General features: G+C 42.0%; 1 protein-coding gene across 2 annotated transcripts; it reads right to left on the reverse strand.

The window, feature by feature from the left end:
• Positions 1 to 23620: 23620 nt before the first annotated feature.
• Positions 23621 to 27391, reverse strand: HSBP1 (heat shock factor binding protein 1). 2 transcript variants are annotated; one of them, XM_038368932.1, is made up of 4 exons: positions 27238 to 27391; positions 25567 to 25633; positions 25271 to 25385; positions 23621 to 23863 (listed from the first exon to the last, which is right to left on the reverse strand). In XM_038368932.1, the coding sequence occupies exons 1-4, from the start codon at positions 27280 to 27282 to the stop codon at positions 23848 to 23850; spliced, it is 243 nt and encodes an 80-aa protein (XP_038224860.1). In that variant the 5' UTR covers positions 27283 to 27391; the 3' UTR covers positions 23621 to 23847. The 2 variants fall into 2 exon arrangements, with proteins under 2 accessions (XP_038224860.1, XP_038224861.1); XM_038368933.2 differs by having other exon boundaries at positions 25267 to 25385.
• Between the last annotated feature and the right edge of the window lie 408 nt (positions 27392 to 27799).

The raw sequence follows: 27799 nt of genomic DNA on the forward strand, positions 1-27799 counted from the left end.
GGCATACACAGTCAATATGAAGACCTTGTACATACAATAAAATTAAAACCACTTAAAATGAGATTATCAAAGGCACTCTGATTATCCTGCTTGCTATCATCCCTGCTGAGTTCAAAGACTTGAAGAGCACTTGCCTACAGATCTGGTTCTGAATTTCATTTTTTTATTAAAATGACATGTTAAATATGGGAGGATTTAGGCTCCTCATTAAGGCAGGAGCAAGACTCTTCAGCCCTCCCCTGTAGGGAATAAAACTATCAAGTTGGCAGAGAAAAAACACACTTGCAGTGAATCTTGACATTGTAAAAAGCCTACTCAATGGTTAATTATCTCTTAAGATGCACCAGTGGCCACTTGTATAGTATGGACACCAAACTTATTAAAATTACACATTTATTTGTAACCCTCTGATAAGAAGCCGATTAATTTTTTGCCTTACTTATTGGAGATCCCAGTGTTGTCCCTTCTAGTAAAGGTCGGCTTTATTTGTCATCAGTATTCACATTTGAAGTCCCATTAATAATGTAGAGATTTTGTTTTGTTTTTTTTATGCAGCCCGGGCCTGACTGCTAACAGGTTTGGTCTGTCATGTAGCAGGAGCTTTGGCGTTGCTCAGGAGAAAGATAAGGTGTTTTGTTCTGTTTTATCCCTCAGTATATCACATGCTTTATCTGGTACTATATCTGTTTTGGGGTGTTCTTTTTTAAGTATAGCATAGCATGATTGAGGCACTGATTGTGCAAACACTTGTGCATGTGCTTAACTTTAAGCACGTGAATAGTCCTATTTCCTAACTCTAATTGGGTAGTCAATTATTGTTATGAAGGAGTGACAATGGGAAAGGGTCTCAGTAGGTGCAAGAAGGAATTCAGTGTCCGCGTGCACATACATACACACACACACACAGAGCCCTTTCCTTCAAAATTATGCTGGTAATGAACCTTGGATATTTGTTTGCCTTCTTCTGCGACTCTAGCTGCAGACTGTTACTAAGACCAAGTGAGCATACCCTGAAGGATCAATCTGAGGTGGACTCTTTGTTCTTCCTATCTTCTACATTCATTTAGCTCTCTGTATCCTTTGTTCCCTCCCCTCCCACCCCCCCACCCCCGATTCCCAGTCTAACTCTGCGCTCTGTTTCTTTGAAAAGTGCTTGGGGGAGAGACTGAATTTCAACCAGGTTTTCTCTGTGCTCAATGCCAACATGCTGCACAATGTAAAAGTATTTCTGTCTATAGCTGTCAACTAACTCCACGAAAAGCAGTTCTGCCAATATAAGCCAGTCTAACATAAGAATGGCCATACTGGGTTAGACCAGTGGTCCACTTAGCCTAAAATATCTTGTCTTCCAACAGTGGCTAGGGCCAGATGCTTCAGAGGGAGTTAACAGAACAGGGCAATTTATCAAGTGATCCATCACCTTGTCATCCAATCCCAGCTTCTGGCAGTCAGAAGTTTAGGGACTCCCAGAGTACATGGTTGCATCCCTGACCTTCCTGGCTCATAGCCATTGATAGACGTTATCCTCCATGAACTTACCTAATTCTTTTATGAACCCACTTATACTTTTGGCCTTCCCAACATCCCATAGGCTGACTGTGCTTTGTGTGAAGAAGTACTTCCTTATGTATGTTTTAAAGGTGCTGCCTATTAATTTAATTAGGTGACCCCTGGTTTTTGTGTTATGTGAAGAGGTAAATAACACTTCCTTATTCATTTTTCTCCACCTTTCATGATTTTATAGCCCTTTATCATATCTCCCCTTAATCATCTCTTTTCCAGACAGTCTTTTCAATCTCTCCTCAGGAAACCGCTTCCATCTACCCCTAATCATTTTTATTGCCCTTCTCTGTAGTTTTTTCCAATTCTAATATATCTTTTTTTGAGATAAGGTGACCAAAACTGCATGCAGTATTCAAGGTGTAATACCATGGATTTATATAGAGGCATTATGATATTTACTGTCTTATTATCTATTCCTGTCCTACTGGTTCCTAACATTGTTAGCTTTTTTGACTGCACTGTACACAGAGCAGATGTTTTCTGAGAACTATCTACAATAACTCCAAGATCTCTTTGAGTGGTAACAGCTAATTTAGACCTTATCATTTTGTATTTATAGTTGGGATTATGTGTCCCAGTGTGCATTACTTTGCAATTAAACAACATTGATAAACAGTCCAACAGTCTCTTCAAGCTGCTTGGAGCAGTGTCTCTTTTGAGTGCCCTGTTTTGAATACACAATATGTCATAAAAGTGAGGCTATGGTATTCTCAGGTGCAATATTAATAGTTAGACACTTAGGGTGACCAGATGTCCTGATTTTTATAGGGACAGTCCCAATATTGGGGATTTGTCTTATATAGGCACCTGTTAGCCCCCCTTCTCCCTGCCCTCCCTGATTTTTAACACTTACTATCTGGTCACCCTATAGACACTAACAAAAATCCTTATGCCTGGCAGGATGGCCTTTGTCAAGATTGTTCTTTGTTATACGTTTCTTCTCTTCAAGCTACACAAAATCCTTCCGCTACCAGTGAATAAATAAAACAGTGTTAGGAGTAGGTGTTAAACTCCCTGGAAGACTGTCTGTCTTATGCTTAAGAATCTGGGCTGACTATGCCGGTGGTTTAATTCTGTGGTCTCCTCCAACATCATGCTGATTAAGATGTGAAAAGACTGCCCTAATGTGCTTAAAGCAGCAGGGATTTGTAAAAACCTGTAAAAAGTGCACAAGTTTAATTTTTGTGTTTCCTGGCGTATGCAGAGATTAAGAATCAAATCCTGTCTTTCAGTTCTCTGGACTTCTCTGATGCAGCTTTCCTCTCTCAATCTGGCAACAGTGTTCACAACAATCTTAGATATTACTTTTATCGGCAGTGTAGTTAAGGCTTCCAATTTGGTTCTTGTGTATAATCAGGCTTGCCAACTTTTGATGGCAGTATAACCTTCAATCACGGCCAACTCTTGAGGTGGTGTATCTGGCACCTAAATAGAGTGATATGCAGAATAAAAATAACTGATGCATGCTTATAACATAAAATAACAGCTGTGCAGGAACCAGAATTTCCATCCTATGGGAAATTTTGCATTTCCAAAACAAAATTTTGTTTGGGAAAGAACAAAGTCAGAAATGTGACGTTTCCCGTAGGAAAAACTCCATTTCAGAAAACCCGGAAGTGAATTTTTCTAGCATTTCCAGCTGTGGAGCTGGCTAGCCCACCCAGCCATCCACCAGGTAGGCAGCCAGGGAGGCAGCTGCATTGGTAGCCCAGGGAGGTGGGTAGCTGGCCACCTGAGAAGTTAGGCAGTCCAGAAAGCTAACCACCCACAGAGTCTGGGGAGTCCCAGCAACCGCCAGGCAGGCTATCAGGGAGCCAGGCAGGTGAGCTGGCAGGAAACCAGGCAAGCTTTCATTAGAAACTTGTTTGACTTTTGTCCATAGTTTTCTTGAAATTTATACATTCCTGTGGAACTTGTTGATGAATCAGCATTTTTCAATGGAAAAATGTTGTCAGAAGTTTTCCAACCAGCTCTAATACTTGTGTACAACACAGTAGCATACTCTCTCAAAATATGAGATGCATGTTGCAGAAGTGCTTTGAAAACTATATAGCATCTGGGTATTCTGATTTGATCCTTTAAAAAAAACAACACACAAACCAGTGTAGGAGTCATGAAATGAATGGGTTGGTCTCTGATCAATATTTTCCAGGTACAAGTGCTGCCTGATGAATCTGACCAATAGAAGGGTATTTAATTGCATACTGTATCTGAAATATAGTAGAGTCAGTAGATAAATCATTGAACTGAGATCTGGATTATGTTCCTGGCCCTGTCACTTAATTGCTCTCTGACCTTGATTGAGACATTTAATCTCTCTCTGTCTCCATTTCCCCTCTTGCTCTTTGTCTGTCTTCTCTATTTAGACTGTTTCTTACTATCCATTTCTACAGCATCTAGCACAATGGGTCTCTGATCTCATTCAGGGCTTCTAGCAACTACTGCAGTATAAATAAAATCTGTGTTCTTGGGAACACTTTTACATCCTTTACTTCAATTCACTTTCTACATTCATGGTCAGATTATTTTTGATTGTAAGCTACTTGGGGCAGGCCTCTTGTCTTTCTACTTTATGCTAAATAATAAGAAGATGACACTTTTTACATAGTATTACATTAAGACATTTTGCTATATTGCTGAATCTTATCTAAACTGCTATGTGTATGTATGTTCAGGGGAGAAAATACCCTTTAAATCATTTTTTAAGACTCGGTTAGGACTCCCTGCATGATTATTCCTCAGTTTTTCTGTTTCCATGCTTTATTTTCCTACTGATCTAATTTCGTTAACGCTACGTTAGTCAGAAAAAAAAAATCACAGCAAGCATCCAGTCCCATCTGACTACAGCAGGGTTTAAAAGAAGCTTAGAAAAGGATTTGTTTACCTCATTAATTTCCTTAATTGTAAACACAGAGCCAGAGTGCCTTGTGCAATCACCACATTTCAAAGCAGCATGTGGCCTATTAAAGCCCTAACATCTGAACTGTTATAAAGGTAACCAAATAATTAATCTGAGTAGAGTTTTAATGCAGAGAGTCCACTAGAAGGCACTGTGTGCTAGAGAATTATAATCTGAAAATACCTGATGGAATAATGTAAGGTCATGTCTACACTATGAAAGTACTCCAATTTTACAGAAGTCGATTTTTGGGAACAGATTGTATAAAGTCGAGTGCATGCGTCCACACGAAGCAGATTAATTCGGCGGTGTGCATCCACAGTAGCAGGGCAAGCGTCGACATTCCGAGCGGTGCACTGTGGGTAGCTATCCCAAAGTCCCTGCTGCCCATTGGAATTCTGGGCTGAGCTCCCAATGCCTGATGGGGCCAAAAATTTGTCGCAGGTTATGGGTAAATGTCATCAATCAACCCCCCTTCTTCCATGAAAGCAACAGCAATCATTTTGCGCCCTTTCCCTGGATTGCCAGAACAAACGCCATAGCATGGCAAGCATGGAGCCCGTTCAGCTCACCACAGCAGTTATGACCATTCTAAACACCTCCCGCATTTTCATGCAGTTTATGCAGAACCAGCACCTGAAAAACCAGGCGAGGAAGCGACAGAAGCGTGGTGATGAGGACATGAACACAGAGTTCTCTAAAATCACGGTCCTCAGCAATTTGGAGATCATGGTGTTACTGAGGCAGGCTCATGCCATGGAATACCGACTCTGGGCATGGGAAACAAACACAGACTGGTGGGACCGCATAGTGTTGCAGGTTTGGGATGATTCCCAGTGGCTCTGAAACTTTCACATGCGTAAGGGCACTTTCATGGAACTTTGACTTGCTTTCCCCTGCCCTGAAGTGCAAGAATACCAAGATGAGAGCAGCCCTCACAGTTCACAAGCGAGTGGCAATAGCCCTGTGGAAGCTTGCAATGCCAGACAGCTATGGGTCAGTCAGTAATCAATTTGGAGTGAGCAAATCTACTGTGGGGGTTGCTGTGATGCAAGTGGCCAACGCAGTCATTGAGCTGCTGCTATCAAAGGTAGTAACTCTGGGAAATGTGCAAGTCATACTAGATGGCTTTGCTGCAATGGGATTCCCTAACTGTGGTGGGGCTATAGACCAAACGCATATCCCTATCTTGGGACCAGGGCAGCCAGAACATAAACTGCAAGGGGTACTTTTCAATGGTGCTGCAAGCACTGGTGGATCACAAGGGACGTTTCACCAACATCAACATGGGATGGCCGGGAAAGGTTCATGACGCTCACATCTTCAGGAACTCTGGTCTGTTTAAACGGCTGCTGGAAGGGATTTACTTCCCAGACCAGAAAATAACTACTGGGGATGTTGAAATGCCTATAGATATCCTTGGGGACCCAGCCTACCCCTTAATGCCCTGGCTCATGAAGCTGTACACAGGCAACCTGGACAGTATTAAGGAGCTGTTCAACTATAGGCTGAGCAAGTGCAGAATGGTAGTAGAATGCGCATTTGGATGTTTAAAGGGTCGCTGTCACAGTTTACTGACTCGCTCAGACCTCAGTGAAACCAATATTCCCATTGCTATTGCTGTGTGCTCCACAATCTCTGAGAGTAAGGGGGAGATGTTTATGGTGGGATGGGAGGTTGAGGCAAATCGCCTGGCTGCTGGTTACACGTAGCCAGACACCAGGGCGGTTAGAGCACAGCAGGAAGTGCTGCACATCAGAGAAGCTTTGAAAACCAGGTTCATGACTGTCCAGGGTACTTTTGGTGTGACACTTTTGTTTCTCCTTGATGAAAACCCGTCCCCTTGGTTGCCTCTAAATTCCCTGTAACCACCCATCCACCCACCTTCGGTCACAGCTTGCTTGCAAAGGAAATAGTCACTATAGTTTAAAAAACATGTATTCTTTATTAATTGATTATAAAAACAGGGAGAACTCACAAGATAGCCCAGGTGGGGTGTGGGAGGAGGGAAGGAAAAGGCCACTGCAAAACTTGTTGAATGACAGTCTTCTGTTGCTTGGACTGTCCACTGGGGTGGAGTGGTTGGGTGCCCAGAGCCTCCCCGCTACGTTCTTTGGTGTTTGGGTGAGGAGGCTTGAAACTTGGGAGGACGGAGGGCGGTTAAACAGGGGCTGCAGCGGCAGTCTGTGATCCTGCTGCCGTTCATGAACCTCCACCAGATGCCGGAGCATGTCAGTTTGATCCCGCAGTAGCCCCAGCGTTGCCTCATACCTCCTCTGATCTTCCTGCTGCCACCTCTCGTCACGTTCATCTGCCACTTTCCTGTACTCTGCTATTATGTCCCTCCACACATTCTGCTGAGCTCTGTCAGTGCCGGACAACTGCATGAGCTCAGAGAACATTTCATTGTGCGTGAGGTGTGTTGTGTTGTTTTTTTTTACCACATTATCTGAGAATTCGGTTTGCCGGTGGCCATGGTACGCCATAGTCTTTCAGTTTCAGAGTAGCCGCCGTGTTAGTCTGTATTCACAAAAAAGAAAAGGAGTACTTGTGGCACCTTAGAGACTAACAAATTTATTTGAGCATAAGCTTTCGTGAACTACAGCTCACTTCATCGGATGCATTCGGTGGTAGTCTTTCGGCTTCTGCAACCTTCATAGCAGCAGTGCCCTCCTCTCCCATACCAAGCAAAGCCCGTTGAGTTGGCCACTTAGTGCTGCGGTTTTCCTGTTAATGTGCAGCAGCAGAAATCAAACTAACTACCCCCCCCCATCCAATTCTCTGGGATGATTGCTTTACCCCTCCCTCCACTATGTGGCTGGTTTCAGGGAAGATCCCTGCTAGCCAAATGCAAACAGCTCAGTGCCAATGCACTCCCCCCCCACACCGTGTGGCTAACTGCGGGTAGGATTTCTTTTCAGCCACAGGCAAACAGCCCAGTAGGAATGGCCACCTCTGAATGTCCCCTTAATTAAATTCCACTATTTCAACCAGGTTACTATGAATGATATCACTCTTCTGAGGATAACACGGAGATAAAGAATGGATGTTGCTTGAATGCTAGCAAACACCGGGACCATACTCTGCCAGGCTTTGTCATGCAGTGATACCAGATTACTTGCTACTAGCATGGTGTGGTAAAGTGTCCTACCCTGGAGGACAGAATAAGGCTGCTCTCCTAGAAACCTTCAGCAAAGGCTTTTAGAGTACCTCCAGGAGAGCTTCATGGAGATGTCCCTGGCGGATTTTTGCTCCATCCCCAGACACGTTAACAGACTTTTCCAGTAGCTGTACTGGCCACAAATGCATCCCAAGTCCTCAGGGCTATTTAATCATTAAATGCTTGCTTTTATAATATGTATTATTTTTTAAAAGGTACACTCACCAGAGGTCCCTTCTCTGGCTTTGTTGGGTTGGGAGGGTATTTCAGTTAGCGTGATAAAAAGATCCTGGCTGTCAGGGAGAACAGTGTACTGTGTGCTCTCCTCAAGCTCGTCTTCCTCCTCACCTTCCCCATCCACAAAATCCTCAGGCATGACAGAGAGTACCCCATCACCGGAGTCCACGGACAGGGGTGGGGTAGTGGTAGCGGCCCCCCCTAGAATTGCATGCAGCTCAGCATAGTAGCGGCATGTCTGGGGCTCTGTCCCAGAGTGTCTGTTCGATTCTTTGGTTTTTTGGTACGCTTGTCTGAGCTCCTTAAGTTTCACGCGGCACTGTGTTGCATCTCTGCTGTAGCCTCTGTCCCTCATGGCCTCGAAGATTTTTTTTGAAATGTTTTGGCATTTCGTCTTTTGGAACATAGTTCTGATAGCATGGATTCCTCTCCCCATACAGCGAGCAGATCCAGTACCTCCCGTTCGGTCCATGCTGGCGCTCTTTTTTTTGATTCTGGGATGGCATGGTCACCTCTGCTGATGAGCTCGCCTGGCCAAACAGTAAATGAGATTCAAAAGTTCCCGGCGTTTTTCTTGTACACCTGGCCAGTGCATCCAAATTCAGAGCGCTGTCCAGAGCGGTTACAATGATGCACTGTGGGATAGCTCCCGAAGGTCAATGCCTTCGAATTGCATCCACACTAACCCTAATTCAAAACAGTGATGTCGATTTCAGTGCTAAATCTCCTCATTGGGGAGGAGTACAGAAATCAGTTTTAAGAGCCCTTTATGTTGAAAAAATGGCTTCGTTGTGTGGACAGGTGCAGGGTTAATTCAATTTAATGCTGCTAAATCCGACATAAACTCATAGTGTAGACTAGGCCTAAGTAATTCCATCCCAACAGCAGCATGAGCACTTGTGATGCAGTTTAGTATTGTTTTAGGGAGAGGATAGCATATTTAGCCTTGATCCCAAATATTTCACATCAGAGACATTAAGATGCTAATTTAAAACCTATTTTCTTACGGGCTAGATAATTTATACCCCTAAGCTGAAAATAACAAAACAAATGAGTCTGAGAGGAAGGATGGCCCAGTGGGGTCACTAGCCTCGGACTTGGGAGACTCTGGTCCAATCCTTGTTGCCAAGAAGGCCAATGGCATTTTGGGATGTATAAGTAGGGGCATAGCGAGCAGATCAAGGGACGTGATCGTTCCCCTCTATTCGACACTGGTGAGGCCTCATCTGGAGTACTGTGTCCAGTTTTGGGCCCCACACTACAAGAAGGATGTGGATAAATTGGAAAGAGTACAGCGAAGGGCAACAAAAATGATTAGGGGTCTAGAGCACATGACTTATGAGGAGAGGCTGAGGGAGCTGGGATTGTTTAGTCTGCAGAAGAGAAGAATGAGGGGGGATTTGATAGCTGCTTTCAACTACCTGAAAGGGGGTTTCAAAGAGGATGGCTCTAGACTGTTCTCAATGGTAGCAGATGACAGAACGAGGAGTAATGGTCTCAAGTTGCAATGGGGGAGGTTTAGATTGGATATTAGGAAAAACTTTTTCACTAAGAGGGTGGTGAAACACTGGAATGCGTTACCTAGGGAGGTGGTAGAATCTCCTTCCTTAGAGGTTTTTAAGGTCAGGCTTGACAAGCCCTGGCTAGGATGATTTAACTGGGACTTGGTCCTGCTTTGAGCAGGGGGTTGGACTAGATGACCTTCTGGGGTCCCTTCCAACCCTGATATTCTATGATTCTATGAATCCCCTGCTCTTCTGAAGACTTCCTGTGCAATGATGGGCAAGTTGCTCAGTTTCTCTGTGCTTCAGTTCCTCTTATGTAAAATGAGAACAGCAGCACTTCCTTACCTCACAGGGAAGTTGTGAGGATAAATCCATAAAGATGGTAAGGCGCAGGGTGGCCCAGAGGAGAGGGGAAAAGAGGGCAGTTGGCCCCAGGCTGCCCATTTGAAAGGCCCCCCAAACCAAGTGGCATTGTGATCTGGTGCACAGGTCACCATGCCAAACCCAAGATGTGCTGCAAGCTTGTGTGCCACGTCATAACACCCAGAGCAGGAAATGGGGTGCTGGGCCGAGCCCATGGGACAAGAGACACCATTATGGACTGAATGCGGGACAGGCTCACTGTTCAACCCCTGGGGTCTCCCCGCCATGCTTTTACACTCTTAGTGTTTGGTTTCAGATTTTGCCCTGACACCCCCAAAAACCTCTGTGTGGCCCTGGTAAGGTGCTCAGATGCTAGGGTAATGTGGGTTATATAAGGATGATAGGTGGATTTGGGGGGGAATTATTAAAAATGGCTGTAGTAAACTGACTGTAAGACTTTGTTGTATCCCAACAATGGCAAAGTTATTCTTTAATCTCTATATTATTAAACTTGGGACGGCTGCTATTCTTTAAAAAATATGCTTCTTGGTATATAACATATCTTCTGTCCATTCCATGCCCTGATATACCATCCATAGCCAAGTACTTCATAGCTCTAGGAGAATGTGACATGCATGAGGTCAGTTCAACACACTTTTTTTTTCTAATTAAGCTACTATACAGGAAAAGAAATGGAGATAAAATCTACAGTAGATCTAATACAAAGCACTATTGGGTTCAGACCATCTCCATTTTGCTAGCTACCCAAGAAATAAAGAGGGTGACTGCAAATATGTTATTTCTGTTTAACTCGGACAATATGTTTGCTGTTTTTTTGTTTTGGTCTCCCCAGCCCCCTCGGTTAACTGTGATTTTGTTTTTATTTGTCAAATTTTCTAGATTAGAATTTACAGTGTTGTACTGAAAAACACAGAGAACATGATTCATGAACAAAGAGTAGAAGCTAAATAAGCATAGGCTGGCTATGAAAAGTCCATCAGGAGGGGGAATCTGAGATCCAAACTTTTGGGAGGAAGGGGATCTCTTTTGTGTGTGGCCCATATGATAAAAGTTTTCCTTAAGTTTTAAAGACAACTTCCAGCTAGAGCTGATTGGGGTTGTTGTTTGTTTTTTTTTTTTTTTTTTTTTTTTTTTTTTTGACAATAGCATTTTTTTCATTGAAACTGATGGAAACCCAGTTCAGGTCCAGAGGAGAGACTTGAACTTGCGTCTCCCATGTCCTGAAAACAGACACCACAACCTCAATTTCTTTTGGGGGGAAATGAAATTTTTGTTTTCCATTTAGTCCTACTTCCAGCTACTGTGATCTGTTACAGTATGGAACTGTCTCTCAATAGCCTCAGTGTGTGAGACTTTTCTAATATTTTGTCCAGTTTAGTGTTAAAATATTAATAAGGAACAATTATTAATAAGGAACAAAAAATGCTACAACTGAAGGGAGATTCTTTTCAGTTTCTTATAGACCCTGCAAGTCTGTATTGGAGAGAGAGAGAGAGACCAGGTGGATGAGATCATATCTTTTATTGGACCAACTTCATTGGTGAAAGAGACAAGCCTTTGAGCTACACAGAACTCTTCTTAGACCTGAAGAAGTGTCTCTTTCACCAACAGAAGTTGGTTCAACAAAAGATATGACCTCGCCCACCTTTCTCTCTCTCTGATATCCTAAGACCAGCATGGCTATAACAATACAGCAAACACCATTAAAGAGGTTTTTATAAGGCAACCATTAGTATGTAGTAGCTGGGTATGATAGGTGAGAGATTGTCCCATAGCAATTTATTATTGATTTATTTATTAACTCTTCAGGGCAGAGCTTGTTTCTCACTGAGTTCATACAGTGTCTAGCTCAATGGTGCTCCAGTCACTGTTGAGGCATCTATGGTCTACTGAAATATCAACAATAAAAAGGATCACATAGTCTGCCCCTTGGGTATCAAGCTAAAATCTCAAATGGGGAAATAGTCTTTTCATGGTTAATTCCAAAACCTGCTACTGGTGCACTTAACACTTTCTAAACGGTCGGGCTCCAGCTTAAATGAATATATATAAAATATTAGAATTGTCATCTTATGTGCTAGCCTACATTATGATTATTTACAGACATGACATTAGAAGACCATCATGATTAAGGTTGCAAAGTCAAGCATTTACTAACTTAGTGCTTGACTTTGCAATCTGTTTGGTGGTTTTTTGTTTGTGTTTTGCACAAATTTCTATGCTTTTAAAAAAGATGTTTGAAAATATAGCAATTCCATCATGTAGCATGATATGGCTACTCACAGGGGTCATCAGCAGAGCTGAAATCTTTAGATTCACCATACAGGCCTCTGCCACTTGAACTAACAGTTGCTGACAGCAGCAGGAAGTTGTTATCCTCTATATGGACCAGCAGAGGAGGAGGATGGGGCACTTTCCTGTGGGTTTCACAGGTAGTTGCTGACAGCAGAGAACTCATTGGATTCAAGAATCTTGGGGTCCAGCCCTGGCTGTGGGGTGAACATGCTTCAGTAGGCACAGACTCTTCTACCCATCCCACCCAAGCATGATCCCTTCTTCCATGTCCCTTCCAATCTTTCCCTCATCAGTCTCTGCTCCTCCAGCTTCACATCTCAATCTCCTTGCCCAGTAACGGGCTCCTCATCCAATCTGTACATCTCTCTCTCCTCCCACCTCCTGTCACTTTCCCTTCCCCATAGGTTCCCAGTCCCAATCCCTGAGTTCCTCATCCAGCATCCGTTACCTGGCTCCTGGTCCCAATCTCTTTACCCAGCCACTCCCAGTTTTCCCCCTGTGCCCTGGCTCCTCATCAGATCCATCTCCCATCACCTCTGTGGCCTCTCTCTACCTCATTGGTTCTCAGTCCCAGTCTTCCCCTATCCCAACTCCCAGTTTCACTCCCCTCTCCCATACTCGCGTTCCGTCCTAGTTTCTGCCTCCATAGGCTTTGTCCTGATCTACTTACCCCTTACATGTGCCCCTCCCCTCTGTCCCAGTCCAGCTCTTGTCCCGTCTGCAATTGAATCAGACAGCTTCCTCTGTTTTGCTGTCTGGGGGGCAGCTTTTTCCTCCATAGTGCAGGTCAGTCATTTGAGAACACAGGAGAGGCTCACTGCCCAGACCTGCCTGGAGGAGCCCAGAACTGCAATTGCATTGAAAGCCCTGCTCAGCCCAAGACTGAAGCACTATCAGTGTAGATGAAATCTTGAGGGCATGTAGCTGCTAAAATCTGCGCATGTGCAAACTGCAATTTTTCAAAGGTTTGTAAGTTAACCCAGTTTGATTGTCATGGGGACAGCAAAAGACACAGCCCTGATGCACAGGCCATTCCCCTGTCAAATTTCAAGGTACTGCTTCAAAGCATGGGAGTGCGTGGGCTTTTCAAATGAAAGGTCACCAGATGTTAACGTGGGCAAACTTTTTTTTTTTTCCCCCTAGCCCTTGGTCTCAGAAATGGTTGGACTTTTTTGACTAATTTTCCAAAAAAAATTCAGCATGATACCTGGCATGAAAAATTTCATCTCCAAGTGTAAAAGATTAGCAAAGTTATAAGCAACTGAAAAGAGTCTTACACTGGGAAGTATCAGGCTACCTTAAACATAGGTGGTGTTACCAGCCCTGCCTATAACAACACCTTCCCTGAATCATTTGTAGTATCTGTGAATTATATGGTGCCAGCTATATGTAATACTTCTTGGTTGTTCAGCACTTGCATACTAAACGGATCTCATTTCTCCCTCAGTGACTAGGCACACGGGGCCATAAAGTAACTATGGTATAACTTTGCATTTCCTCCTTTTTCTAGGTTTGTGTCTCATCTTTAACTTTGACCTTCAAGTTTCTTCTAATATACCATGTATATTATGACCTCGTGTGCTACATTATGCAACACAGGAGTCATGACGTTAACCTATTTTCTTGGCTATCCACACACGGGGTGTACAATAAGGTAGCGAGCAGCAATTTGCATTGGTGACTAAGAATTGCAAATACTTTGTCGAGCAAATTCATGTTTAGTACAGAGAAAAATTGGGTTTAAGAACAGGTTGTAAATGACAGCACCTCTAGACAACCTATTTCTGAACAATCTGAAGCAGATGGACCATTACTGTACTTTGGTTTGTTACCAGATTTGCCTGTTACTTTGGGGTATGCTCATTTATTAGGATTACTCTTCGGGGGGGGGGGGGGAGGGTATTCTGTCAATAGACTGCTTGTGTTCTCATACAGCGCTCTGCTTCTCCCTTCTACAAGTTCCCTCCCAATGGAGCTATCCTGCAGGATCTAGGTTCCCCAGGGCTGGATTCTTCCAGCCCCAGAATCATACTAACACAGACACATTAACAGAGCGTGTCTGACAGGACCAGGTCGAGCAGCACTTCCAAGCTGTCACCCTCATATGCCATGGGAACTGCCCCAGAATAGAGTATGCCTGAGTGGGCTGGGTTGGGCAGCACTTCCAAGCTGCCATTCTTGTATGCCCCAGGTTAAGCATGTCCCTGTCCCCACTTTAATGTTACAATTGTTCTGGTAGTAACCCACTTGATGAGCAAATGCCCCAGGATTTTAAGGCGCTATAGGGATCTTTAGCTTAGGTCCGAGGAGCATTGCTGCAGAGCAAATGGGGAAGCCAAAAAACCTCCAGGAGTGGAAGGGGGAGAGAAGAAACCAGCTTAACCATGAAAGTTATTTATTGCCAGGTAATAACCATACAAGGGGAGCCAAACAAAAGTTATAATATTAAATCTGATTATAAAAGTCAGGTTTAGAAAACTATAACTGATCACACAAATCAGGGTCAGAAGGCTATACCGAGAGAGAGAAAGCTGGGGTTGTTAGGATATAGATATTCAGGCCTGTCTGTAAAGGCCTATACTCTAAGAATTTAGGTGTATTCTTATCACTTGGCTAGTTATAGAAGTATAAAAGAGAGAAGCAAAATCACTCTCTGCCAGCGTAAGGTCCTTCTCTTACTGTGACAGTTTGAGGCCCTGTACTTAGGCTAAGGCCTTTGGCTAAGTAACAGAGGCAGCCATAAGCTGGGAAGCGACTGGTCACATCCTCACATTCCAAACTAGTCACATTGAAATAAGGTGCTATTGGGCCATTAGGAACACAATCCTGTCCTGATAATGCCTATCGCCTCCAGAGAAAGGGAAGTGCCTAGAAGATGTAAAAGGAAACTTAGTTTGGTAGCATCCTGTCTGGCAAAAACTCACTTATCAATAGCTGGGATGTGAAATCCTCACTTCTGTATTGTTTTGTCATTATAGTTCCCACTTTGCTATTATTTGTCTGTATAATCTCTGTCTGGTTCTGTGATTGTTTGTCTGCTGTATAATTAATTTTGCTAAGTGTAAACTAAGGTGGTGGGATATAATTGGTTACATAATCATGTTACAGCATGTTAGGATTCGTTAGTAAAATTTCAGGAAAATGGTTGGTTAAGGTATAGCTAAGCAGAACTCAAGTTTTACTATATAGTCTGCAGTCAATCAGGAAGTGAGTAGGTTGGGGGGGTATGGGAACAGGGAATGGGGGTGGGGAAATTGGAATCATGTTTGGCTAAGCAGGAATGGGAACAGGGACACAGGTGCAAGGCTCTGTGGCATCAGAGCTGGGAAGGGGGACACTAAGGAAGGAAACTGGAATCATGCTTGGTGGAAGTTCACCCCAATAAACATTGAATTGTTTGCACCTTTGGACTTTGGGTATTGTTGCTGTTTGTTCATGCGAGAAGGACCAGGGAAGTAAGTGGGTGAAGGAATAAGCCCCCTAACAGGGTTCTCACCACTCCATGAAGCTTGAATGGATCAGAGTTCCCAGGTGGTGGTAGTAGCTGAGGGTCAGGAGTGCTGGAGACAGGCAGAGCCCAACAGCATGATCAGTCAAGAGAAGATCAAGTCCAAATGGAACTGATGCAGATTTTTGATCCAGGCATCAAAGCACTTACTTGAGTATGGGTATGGGGTTTTTGTAGGGAAAGAACAATGCTTCAAGGGAGAATATTAGATTTGTTCATGGGTAAACTGATGGCTCAAGGGAGGATATCAAAGTTGTTTTGTTCAGGATAGACAATAGGATCTGATCATTCCTGGCTATGGAAGGTGGCCCTTCGAGGGGGTGCACAATGCAATAGGCAGCTTCAGTATTTTTGATACCAATAAAGGATTATTACTAGAATTGATCTGATAACTACTGAGCTGGGTGTGTGCAGGCATGGGTTCATTAACATCTGGAGCAGAGATTCCCTATCATGCAGTGCTTTTCTGCTCCCAGATTTCAGTGTGGTTCTTGCCTTGGAATCTCTGTTCTCCATTCTGTATGCTGATGGAGATGCCTCCCTGTCCCATCTTCAATGCAAATCAGGCTAAGGGAGCGTCCTTCATCCTGTCACCCTTGTCCCAGGGGTTTAGGTGCGTCTTCCACCACCTTTTCATTTCTTTAAAAAAAAAAAAAAAAAAAAAAAGTGTACTTGTGGCACCTTAGACTAACAAATTTATTAGAGCATAAGCTTTTGTGAGCTACAGCTCACTTCATCAAATGCATCCGATGAAGTGAGCTGTAGCTCACGAAAGCTTATGCTCTAATAAATTTGTTAGTCTCTAAAGTGCCACAAGTCCTCCTTTTTTTTGCAAATACAGACTAACACGGCTGCTACTCTGAAACCTGTCATTTCTTTTTGTAAGTCTTTCTTCTGATCAGTTTTGGTTCAAGCAGAGGCAGGGGGGGGAGGGGGTGGAAGGTCTTTTGAAAATCAGACAGGCTGGGTACTGTGCCCTGGTTCCCACAGAACTCAAAGCTGATTGGTACTTGAACCTGTCACATAATACATTAAATTGGATTTTGGCACTTTCCTAACTATATGTGTGAAGTTTAATATCCATGGCAGCAATGTGCAGACACTGTTCTGCTGGTGGAATTACAGTCCTCTTCCAGGAGAGCTTTCTACATTAGACACAAATGCTGGGAGTTACTGAGAAAGGAAATGTCCAAAAAAAAAAACATTGGCACAAGTTGAAAATGGTTGGCGACAATAATCAGTTTCCTAAAAATTTCTATTGTGTGTACTCCATTTCTCTGTCCCTTGAGAATATAGGAATCTACAAATTGCCATACTGGACAGGACCTCTACTTTATATAGTCCAATATCTCATCTCTGACCGCAGCCAGCACCAGATGCTGTAGAAGAAAGTGCAAGAAATTGTACAGTAGACAGAGCAGGGATAGTCTACCTTCCATAAAGGCTTCATCCTAACGGAGTACAGTTAAGCCCTGAAGCATGAGATTATATCCCTTTCAGAATTTTTATTAGCCTAACTACAACTCTGGATGTTCTTGTTACCCATATAAATGTCCATGAGCTCTGTTTCTTGTTAAATTCTTCACCTTGGCAGCATCCACAGTGTAATTTTGCATTGTGTGAAAATTTCTTTTAATCGGTTTTGAAATTGCCAAATTTGAATTTAACTGAATGTTCCCTCCCCTACTCTGCTTTTTCTTCCCCCGTTGAGAGACAGGAAGAACAAATGCTTCCAATGGACAACGTCTAGACTATTCATGATTTTATATACTTTTATCGGGCCCCCTCTTATCTACCTTCTTTCCAAGGTCAACAATCTCTCTAGATTTTTTTTCCCCCCATACCCATAATCCTTATTGAATGCCACACCAGAATTCACAGGTCTGACAATAGCTCTGCCATGGCAAAAGCGTACAAGCAGTGGAAAGCAAAATAATGTCAAAGTATAATTTCCTTATTTCCAGAGGCTTTGCCAAATGGAAAGATTTTGTGTAACCTATCCTTCTTGGGTCCACAAGAACACAAACATTAGATTCCTGAGCTGTTTAATATGGCTGTGAGATGAGAACATGCACACATAAGAACATCAGTATCTGACTGCCAACTTCACGTTTTTCTAGCTCGCATGACTTTTTGTAAAATAGATCTTAACTCACTGACTTTATGGTAAATGTGGATCAAAATAATTCAGTCTACTTCTCTTGCTGATTTTTAAGCAACATATGTGTTTGAAGGAGATTCATAAAAGCTATGTACAGTACTCACCAGTCAAATGGCTGTTTGTCCTTCACCCCACCCATCAATGATGGGGTGAAGGACAATGTCAGATATACTAGAACCAGCCCCCTCACTACAGCTTCTTACCTTACAATCCATTGCCATAGTTAGGATGGGAACCAGCTAATCATATAAACTTGGCGTCCCAACTGGAATGCTCAATCTTCTGATTCCAAAAGACGCCCATCCTATTCTTGAGTTAAAGGCTAATCAGTAGAAGTAGGGCTTCATTACTATTTTTCAGGCTAGCTGCTAGGATGAGAAACACTGAAGCAGATTTGAAATCAATCCTGTGGCATGCAGAAGCCACCACATTACAAGGCATGGAGAGTTGGAACAAAACTAAACCAAATCATTACATCAATATAGACTTTTTGGATATTCTAATAAACCTGAATCAATAAAACTAATATTGCTCTGTTTTCATGTAACCCTTAAAGTTTGGAGAAAGGAAACAAAACCTAAATCTGAACTCGGGATTTAAGATAAGGATATTCAATATTTTAATATGCTAAGGAGATGCAGTGGAGCTGTGAACTTGGACCCAAACCCAGTAATGAAGTTTGCATGCAGATTTTTTGTTTGCCTATGGCAATTTTCTTGTCAACTTTTTATTTAATGCTGTCTGGGTGTGTATTAGCCATCCCCCGTCACACTGTGATATGCATTAGTATTAGTGATATTAGCATATTAGTGATATGCATTAGATATGTAAGTTAAGCTGATTTTGAGTTTGCAGGTAAGACTTACTGTATATAGTCACTTGCCTTTAAATTGTAAAAGAGAAATCAAACCAGAAATGCATACCTGTAATTTGTGATGTGATAAAAGTAGTCATTAGCAAGAATGTGTAGGTGTTTCATATTAAAATATGCAGAATACTTCAGTCCTATATTAGAGATGATTAAACTGTCTTTAAATGCTAATCTCTGCCTAAAACATTCATATCTTTAAAAATATTTCATTTCAAGATGTACACTAAATGATTTTTTAATTAAATAGAAACCTTAATTTATTCAGATATTGATAACTTCATAGTAGCTACTTATTTCTCAGCTACATCAATAGTGAGTTATTAGACCTTCCAATTTAATTAGTTTTTTATATGTATTATGGTACTGAGAGACAGTCTTTACCCTGAAGAGTATACAATCTACACAGACAAACCTAACAAAGGATGGGAGGGGAAGAGGGAAATGGTAAACCTCCTAGATGCCGCAGACTCAAACCAATTAAGGATTAAATGTCACTATAAATACTTTCAATTCCACTGGGGAGCCCCAAAGGCAACTTGTACAGTTCAAAGTGCCAGTGTTATCTGCCTCCAACATCAAGCTCCATTTAATAAGCAGCTGCCAAATTCTAGACTTAGCTGCATCTTCCAAATAGTCTCAAGGAGTCTCAATAGCAGCACACTACAGTGGTCTAATATTGAGGTATCAGAAACAAGGATAAGCACAGCAGTCTACATCCTAAACAAAGAGTTGCACTAGCCTTAGCAACTATGGATTGGAAAGCACACTGTTCAACGCACCTGCTGTATTGACATAGACTAAACCTGACAAGGTTTGGGGTGGGACATACTTTCATTTGTAACTTAATTAGCTTGTGAATAAGAGTGTGAAAATACACAGCACAGGATGCCAATGTAATAAGCATAAAAATAACTTTTGCTTTTCATAAAATAAGTGATAAATCAGATTTTAGTGACAGGACTCTTTGCCATCTGACTTTTTGTTTCCTACTATAAAGTTAACAAGCTGAAATATCAAATGACAGCCCCAGGGCTTAATGGGGCAGCTTTGATATTTTTGTTTGAGCTTATTTATTGTACTTCAGGGTAAATGTTTCAAAAAAGATAAATGAGGAACTGTCCAGCCTTTTCTTCAATGAGCAATGGTGCCTGTTCAAGTTGATGGATTATGCTCAAACCAAATGCTAAATTGATTCTTCTTCCATCAAAGCAGAATAGAACATTGATAATTTATACTTATGGCTGAAAGACTTCTGCCAACCAGCAGGTCCACCCACCACAATTAGAAAAAGTAAGAATAATGAATCGGTTTTAATTATACCTCATAATAAAAGGCCTGTCTTGTATTTTTACTTTATATGGATTCCACATTTTAAAAAAAACTAACTACAGAATTCTAATTCTTTGGCTGGAAGTGGGAAATTGCAACTTTTAATCGATAAGCAGACTACATATTAAAAATGTTCTATTGTACTTGTATTAATACAGTTTGAGTGTATATTTGACAAAAGGAACATTTCTTGGTTAGATTCACTGTTAAGATTTATATCTTGAACAACTTTATTGTAAGTCAATTAGTATGAACAGTCTATGCAGATCTTAAAATGATATGTAACTGAGTGAAAAGCATTCCTCTGCATAAAATTAAAATTACTGTTTTCCAGATTAACATTTATCTATTGACACTGGTCAGGTAGCATTTCTAATTTTAATCTTTTTATCAAAGTATATGGTAACTTTCTCCATTAAGCTGAAATATTCCACTAAAATATGTTTTGATGAGGAAATTTACTTACACTTCAAGGAAAAATTCTAATACCAGTTCTCTGACAAACTTTTGCACAGAAATTCAAATCTGATTTTGTCTATAGAAGGTTATTGCTAATGTCTTCATATAAAAATACCAGCATCTGAGAATTAAAATGACACTGAATTTTAACTTGACCTTTTACCATAGTATTGGAAGCACACACAGATATAATTTCCATAATATTGAATTTCATATGTTCTTAAATCTAGATTAATAAGTGTACATCATAAATTATTCATTACACTTAATGTAGCTGAAATATCCCTGCCAAGGCCTTTGAGATTTGTACAATGTCCAAGTTAAAAGCTCTTGTGTAGGCGCATACAGTATTTTACATTACATGTGATCTAACTATTGTAAGTTACCATTTAAGTTTTTTATTAGATATTTTAATGACCGTACAACAAATGTAAGGCTGGTGGTACAGAATACATTTCCTACAATCACAATTTCTTCTAACATTACTATGAACTCAGTACAATTTTCCCTGTCTTAAGAAATGACATACACCTACATAATGCCTTCATAATTCCAGTGAAGTTAACTTAGAGGCACTCATACCAGCATTAAGTGTGGTATAAACAGCTAGCACGATATCTGCTTTATGCTGTTAGTGGCCAATCTCTCAAACAAGTTGTTGAGGTATTGTAGCAGTCCTACAGTATCATCCTAGCATTGATCAGAGCCATTTTTTTCATAATGGTGAAGTGAAATTGTATGGAAAGATTCTTTAGACAAACATTTGTGATTTCCAAATGCTCTGACTATGGAATTTAAGGACCAGGTAAAACTGGAGAAAAGTATGATTAAGAGAAAAGTTACCAAACACACTTTCTAAAACAGGGTATTATGAAAACTCCCAGCTATTTGTTGCTCACATAGTAGCAGGATTTTATAACCCTGATAACTGGATCCCCTCCTTTTCCAGGATTCCTGAATACTCCGCTTCTCATCTTAGCAACTTAGTTTCATACAGCGAGCCAATGACTTATGTTCAAAGACCAGATACCTAGCATTTCCTAGACAGTGCCTTATTGTAACAGACCATTACTTCGATGCATATTTTTCAACTATGATACTGTTTGATGGACGTACACTAGCAGGGTTTCATTGTAGTGTCTTGCAATATTATTACAAGCTACAGCTAATATTACAAACCCTTCATCATGGGATTTTTTAATAGCACCTCAGCTTTCTAAACGAATAATCTATTTGAGCTACAGTGGTTGCTTACCTTTGGAGGGATGTTTATCATATTTCAGTTCTTAGTCATGGCAACATAAGTAGGTAAAGTAATGCTAGGAGTATAAGTAAAAAATTGATTCTTTATGCTTGACATTAAGTATCCAAGAGCATCTTACTTACCTGGTGGCTGAACTTTGTGACTTTGTCCTGACCCATAACTATTTCACATTTGGTGACAATGTATACCTTCAAATCAGCGGCACTGCGATGGGTACCCGCATGGCCCCACAGTATGCCAACATTTTTATGGCTGACTTAGAACAACGCTTCTTCAGCTCTCGTCCCCTAATGCCCCTACTCTACTTGCGCTACATTGATGACATCTTCATCATCTGGACCCATGGAAAAGAAGCTCTTGAGGAATTCCACCATGATTTCAACAATTTCCATCCCACCATCAACCTCAGCCTGGAACAGTCCACACAAGAGATCCACTTCCTGGACACTACGGTGCTAATAAGCGATGGTCACATAAACACCACCCTATATCGGAAACCTACTGACCGCTATTCCTACCTACATGCCTCTAGCTTTCATCCAGATCATACCACTCGATCCATTGTCTACAGCCAAGCGCTACGATATAACCGCATTTGCTCCAACCCCTCAGACAGAGACAAACACCTACAAGATCTCTATCATGCATTCCTACAACTACAATACCCACCTGCTGAAGTGAAGAAACAGATTGACAGAGCCAGAAGAGTACCCAGAAGTCACCTACTACAGGACAGGCCCAACAAAGAAAACAACAGAACGCCACTAGCCATCACCTTCAGCCCCCAACTAAAACCTCTCCAACGCATCATCAAGGATCTACAACCTATCCTGAAGGACGAGCCATCACTATCACAGATCTTGGGAGACAGACCAGTCCTTGCTTACAGACAGCCCCCCAATCTGAAGCAAATACTCACCAGCAACCACACAAGACACAACAGAACCACTAACCCAGGAACCTATCCTTGCAACAAAGCCCGTTGCCAACTCTGTCCACATATCTATTCAGGGGACACCATCATAGGGCCTAATCACATCAGCCACACTATCAGAGGCTCATTCACCTGCGCATCTACCTATGTGATATATGCCATCATGTGCCAGCAATGCCCCTCTGCCATGTACATTGGCCAAACTGGACAGTCTCTATGTAAAAGAATGAATGGACACAAATCAGACGTCAAGAATTATAACATTCAAAAACCAGTTGGAGAACACTTCAATCTCTCTGGTCACTCGATCACAGACCACAGAGTGGCTATTCTTCAACAAAAAAAGCTTCAAAAACAGACTCCAAAGAGAGACTGCTGAATTGGAATTAATTTGCAAACTGGATACAATTAACTTAGGCTTGAATAGAGACTGGGAATGGATGAGTCATTACACAAAGTAAAACTATTTCCCCATGGTATTTCTCCCTCCCACCCCACCCCCCACTGTTCCTCTGATATTCTTGTTAACTGCTGGAATTAGCCTACCTTGCTTGTCACCATGAAAGGTTTTCCTCCTTTCCCCCCCCTGCTGCTGGTGATAGCTCATCTTAAGTGATCACTCTCCTTACAGTGTGTATGATAAACCCATTGTTTCATGTTCTCTGTGTGTGTATATATAAATCTCTCCTCTGTTTTTTCCACCAAATGCATCCGATGAAGTGAGCTGTAGCTCACAAAAGCTTATGCTCTAATAAATTTGTTAGTCTCTAAGGTGCCACAAGTACTCCTTTTCTTTTTACTGTGTGTATTAAACACATTACTAATATATCATTTTGTACTGGTACAATGACTGATGCTATCTCAATATAACTATAACTCCATTTCAATCTTGTGCTTCACTCCTGAAAAGTGTTAAGTTACCATATGACAAGTAGCTTTTCAATTTGACAGAAATCACTCGATTTTTTTTTAGCCATCAAAATGAAATTATTAGAAAAGTATAGTAAACAAAAATAAACGTCTTCACAAAAAATCCACTCAAATTCAGTAGTTTTAGTTAAGATCCATCAAATGTGTTTAATACAATTGATCCTTGTAACAATTCAAAAAGTGTGAAACCACTACATAAATCAAAATATACTAACCTAAATCTAGCTATACCATATACATTAGGAATGCAAGCTCTATAACCATATAAAATGCTTTTACATACACCAGTTGCAAAAAACTGTTCTGTAATCCTGTGGACTTGTAAAAAAGTGTATTCCAGCATTCATCTTAAATTACTGGCAACCTGTTGGGGAAGACAGAATATTACTATTAATAGGGATTTCATTAGATAAGTATGCTCAGCAGATATACAATAATTGTGGGATTCAAAAAGTCAAGCTCCATCCAAGCTTTCTAAAAAAAAAAAAAAAAATTAAATAGACTGGAAAGAGTGAGAGACTTCTCCATTTACGGGATTCCATATCCTAATCCTATGACCTAGAAGTGTAAAATTCCAATATTATCAGATTTCAGAGTAAAAGCTAAACTCTGGGGCAACTAAAGTATAAATCATGTAACCATTTACTTAAATGCTTAATTTTACTCACATGAATAATCCAATATCATTCAACAGAAATACTTATGAGTAAAACTGGGGTAAGAGTTTGCCAGATCAAGACTTATATTCACTTCACTTTCTTGTCTTAACATCTTGAGAAAATAAATTTCATCTGGTATTCAAGGTGAAAGCATAGCCTAAACTAACAACCACTTAAATCAGATAGTGCCCACAACAGCATTAGAGAGAAGTTATCTTGATCTATACCTGAAGTTATGAAACTATTCCAAAAGCATTTCACTAGTCACCATAAAACCACTGCTAATTTACAGTCTTGCATTGGTATAATTAGTGCTTTACTATGTTCAATCAATTGCCCTCCTATAATTACAAAAATGGACTTTTGGGGCCTAACTCAGTGAAATCTCAGTGCCCATGAAACTTATCCCACTAATTAAAGCCCATGCATAGGGTGAGCATTGTCACAGTAGCTTCAAACAGTCCATGATCTGCAACACCCTTAATTAGTCATGAGATTTTCTTAGTGGGGACTTTGTCATTCTTTAAATTTATTTATCTGCTGCGTCAGAAGCCATACCTTACTTAGCTGTTGCTTGAAAAGCAGTTGGAGTATCCACTTCCAATTGTGTAACACATACTGGTCGTACTGCCAGGGAGGCAGACAGGTTTCAAGCAATTAAATTAGATGGTGAAGGGAGCATTTAATAGTGTAGTTTGTTCAAACGTTAATTGTACAGTGTCAGGCTGAATCAACAGTAGAAGCCATGTGAAGCCGTTTCACCACTTTTCTCCCTTAATATGTTGTATTTTTTTTATTTTTACTTCTAATATTCTGTATCACTTTTCACTTAAAAAAAAAAACAGCCTGTCTGAAGAGGTTGGTGGGAGCTTTCAGTTTTTCTGTATCCAGTTTTTCTGTATCCTTTGCTAAAGAGAGCAAACCAATGCATAGCTCACTGCATGACAAAATACAATTTTTCATTACAGCACTTTCAGAATTATTCTATGGGGATTTCAGACTCTGACTCACAAATCAAAGGTAAAATCCTGGCCCCTTTAAAGTACATGGGATTTTTACCATTTCAAGCCAGGATTTCACTCAGAAAGCTGATAAACAATTCACTCACTTAACTCTTGTGAGTAGCGGGCATCTTGTTCTCTCCTTCCAATTCTTCCACTCCTGCTTGTGTCATGAGGTCTGCAATGTTTTTCTCCAGGTCGTCAATGCGACAACTCATGTCATCAAGTTAGTTTGAGTTAAAGAAAATGAACTGTAACATTTAAACTGCTACTAAAGTGTATCATTTGACCACAGCTTCACACATCGTTACAATGGCTTTAGAAATCTCACTTGCAAGTTTAGAATTTAATATACATAAATATTCGTAAACTTTCCTCCATCAGAGGCATTTTACAAGAAAGGATATTTCTTCCAATGATCTGATCAGACATAGTCTGAAATTTGTCTTGCATCTGTTGAAGCAGTGTCTGTACCTAACAGGGCAAAAAAAAAAAAAAAAAATTAACTACTTAATCAAAATATCCCTTTTTACAATACTTTAGCATAATGCAGTCACTGTTGAGCTCAACTTGTTTCACACAAAATCATACGTTTGGACAGCATTGATCAAATGTTAAAAGTAACACAAACTACTCTGGGAACTTCATGCCAAAAATAATACAGCACTTATGCAGCACCTTTCTTTACAAAATGACAAAGCACTCCACCACCACTCACAAAACCACAAAGCAGCCCTCTACATGTAACTATGGTAAGTAACATCCCCCATTATACAAATGAAGAAAGCTAGGCTGAGTAATTTCTCTGAGGTCTACAAACTGAGTCAGTGTCAAAAACAGGTTTCAGAGTAGCAGCCGTGTTAGTCTGTATTCGCAAAAAGAAAAGGAGGACTTGTGGCACCTTAGAGACTAACAAATTTATGGAGAGGAAGATGATGTCTGTCTGTCTGTATCTGTACGAGTTTTTTCATGAAGTTGACAGATTTCCACTCTATATGGCTAAATTCAGTGCCTTGCATAATGACAGGTTTCAGAGTAGCAGCCGTGTTAGTCGGTATTCGCAAAAAGAAAAGGAGGACTTGTGGCACCTTAGAGACTAACAAATTTAGGGAGAGGAAGATGATGTCTGTCTGTATCTGTACAGAATTATTGGGCTTTAGCCACACAATCATTGTGTATCTCAGACACAGAAGACTTTGAGGAAAACACAATTGTTTGTGCTTAATATTTTCAAAATACAACTCGCTCTTACACACACACACACACACACAAAGTTCTAAAATTACACGACTCGCTCTGAACTACTCTTGCAGGTAGACACCTACCAAGAGCCTTGTGACACCGATTAAACTGACAGGGGAAGGGGGATAGCAGCCAAATACCTGGGTTTGGGGAAACCATCCCACTGAAATGTCCCCAAAAGAACACCAAGGACAATGCTGGCACAAACCAATGTTTAACCCAGCACCTCTGCCCCCCCCCCCCCAAAAAAAGCTACAGGAGCCAGAGGGGAGTGGTTTGGGAACACCGATGTTGTCATCCTGGATTGGACACCAAGCCCCCCTGTGCGTTTGGGTAACTTTGATCTCTCTACCATGGCTCCCGCAGCTGGGCAGGCCTGAGGATTAGTGCTGCTAATGGGGGGTGCAAAGGAACGGTACCAAATCCATACCGCCGAGGGAGGAGTCGGGTTTTAGCCCTTTTCTCTCCGTCGGATGCTTTTTGTAACGCGGTGACGAGATCTCAAGTAGGCTGGGGGGCACCGGGTCTTGCCTGAATGGCCCTGAGCTGCGAAGCACCGCCCGGGTAACCACACCGAGTGTAACGGGGGCCGGGAGCGGAGGCGTTACCACGATCCAGTCGCTCCTGATGGTCTTATTTCGTGGGGGTCCGCGCCCCCCCCCCCCGGCATTCCCTAGCCCCCCTGGTCTCAGTCACTGCTCCCCGCCCCCTGCTTGGGCCGCTCTGGGTGCCCCGGGCCCAGCTAGGAGGACTCCCGGCACCGCCCCACGCGGGGTGAAGGCTGAGCCTGGAGCCGCCCGCTGCGCCGCCTCCTCAGGCCGGCCCGGGCCCCTCACCACGGCGGTGAGATCCTGCACGGTCTTGGGGTCAGTCTCGGCCATGGCGGCGGCTCCGTCCAGTCAGTCGCGGGCAGGCCCGGGCACCGTCTCCAAGCTACGGGAACTTCCGCGCCTCGCCCCGAGATTTCCGCCAGCTCTCGCGAGGACAGGGAGCATTGTGGGGAATGTAGTTCAGCCTGGGCGAGGCCTCGCCAGAGGTAAGGGGGGGAGGGGGCGGGGAGAGAAGGTGATAGAGGGGGAGGGGAAGCAGGATATTAGTCAGGAGGGAGGACCAGGCCTGGGGAAAGAAACGTGGGGCCCTGGTACCTCGTGCAGGATCACTCCCGTTCACTTGAGATACACTGGCTTTACAAAAAGCAAAGGAGGAACTTGTGGCACCTTAGAGACTAACAAATTTATTAGAGCATAAGCTTTCGTGGGCTACAGCTCACTGCGTCGGATGCATTCAGTTTTTCCACCAAATGCATCCGATGAAGTGAGCTGTAGCTCACGACAGCTTATGCTCTAATAAATTTGTTAGTCTCTAAGGTGCCACAAGTCCTCCTTTGCTTTTTGCGAA

The sequence above is a fragment of the Dermochelys coriacea genome, chromosome 12 (assembly GCF_009764565.3).
Source record: "Dermochelys coriacea isolate rDerCor1 chromosome 12, rDerCor1.pri.v4, whole genome shotgun sequence".
Classification (NCBI taxonomy): domain Eukaryota; kingdom Metazoa; phylum Chordata; order Testudines; family Dermochelyidae; genus Dermochelys; species Dermochelys coriacea.

What these genes read in the sequence shown, in the direction of transcription:
- HSBP1 (XM_038368932.1), bottom strand. Translation starts at nt 27,282, where the DNA reads ATGGCCGAGACTGACCCCAAGACCGTGCAGGATCTCACCGCCGTG. An exon ending in TGCAGGATCTCACCGCCGTG is followed by an intron (nt 25,634 to 27,237) that starts GTGAGGGGCCCG and finishes TTGCCCTGTTAG; the next exon opens with GTACAGACACTGCTTCAACA. An exon ending in TGATCAGATCATTGGAAGAA is followed by an intron (nt 25,386 to 25,566) that starts ATATCCTTTCTT and finishes ACTCAAACTAAC; the next exon opens with TTGATGACATGAGTTGTCGC.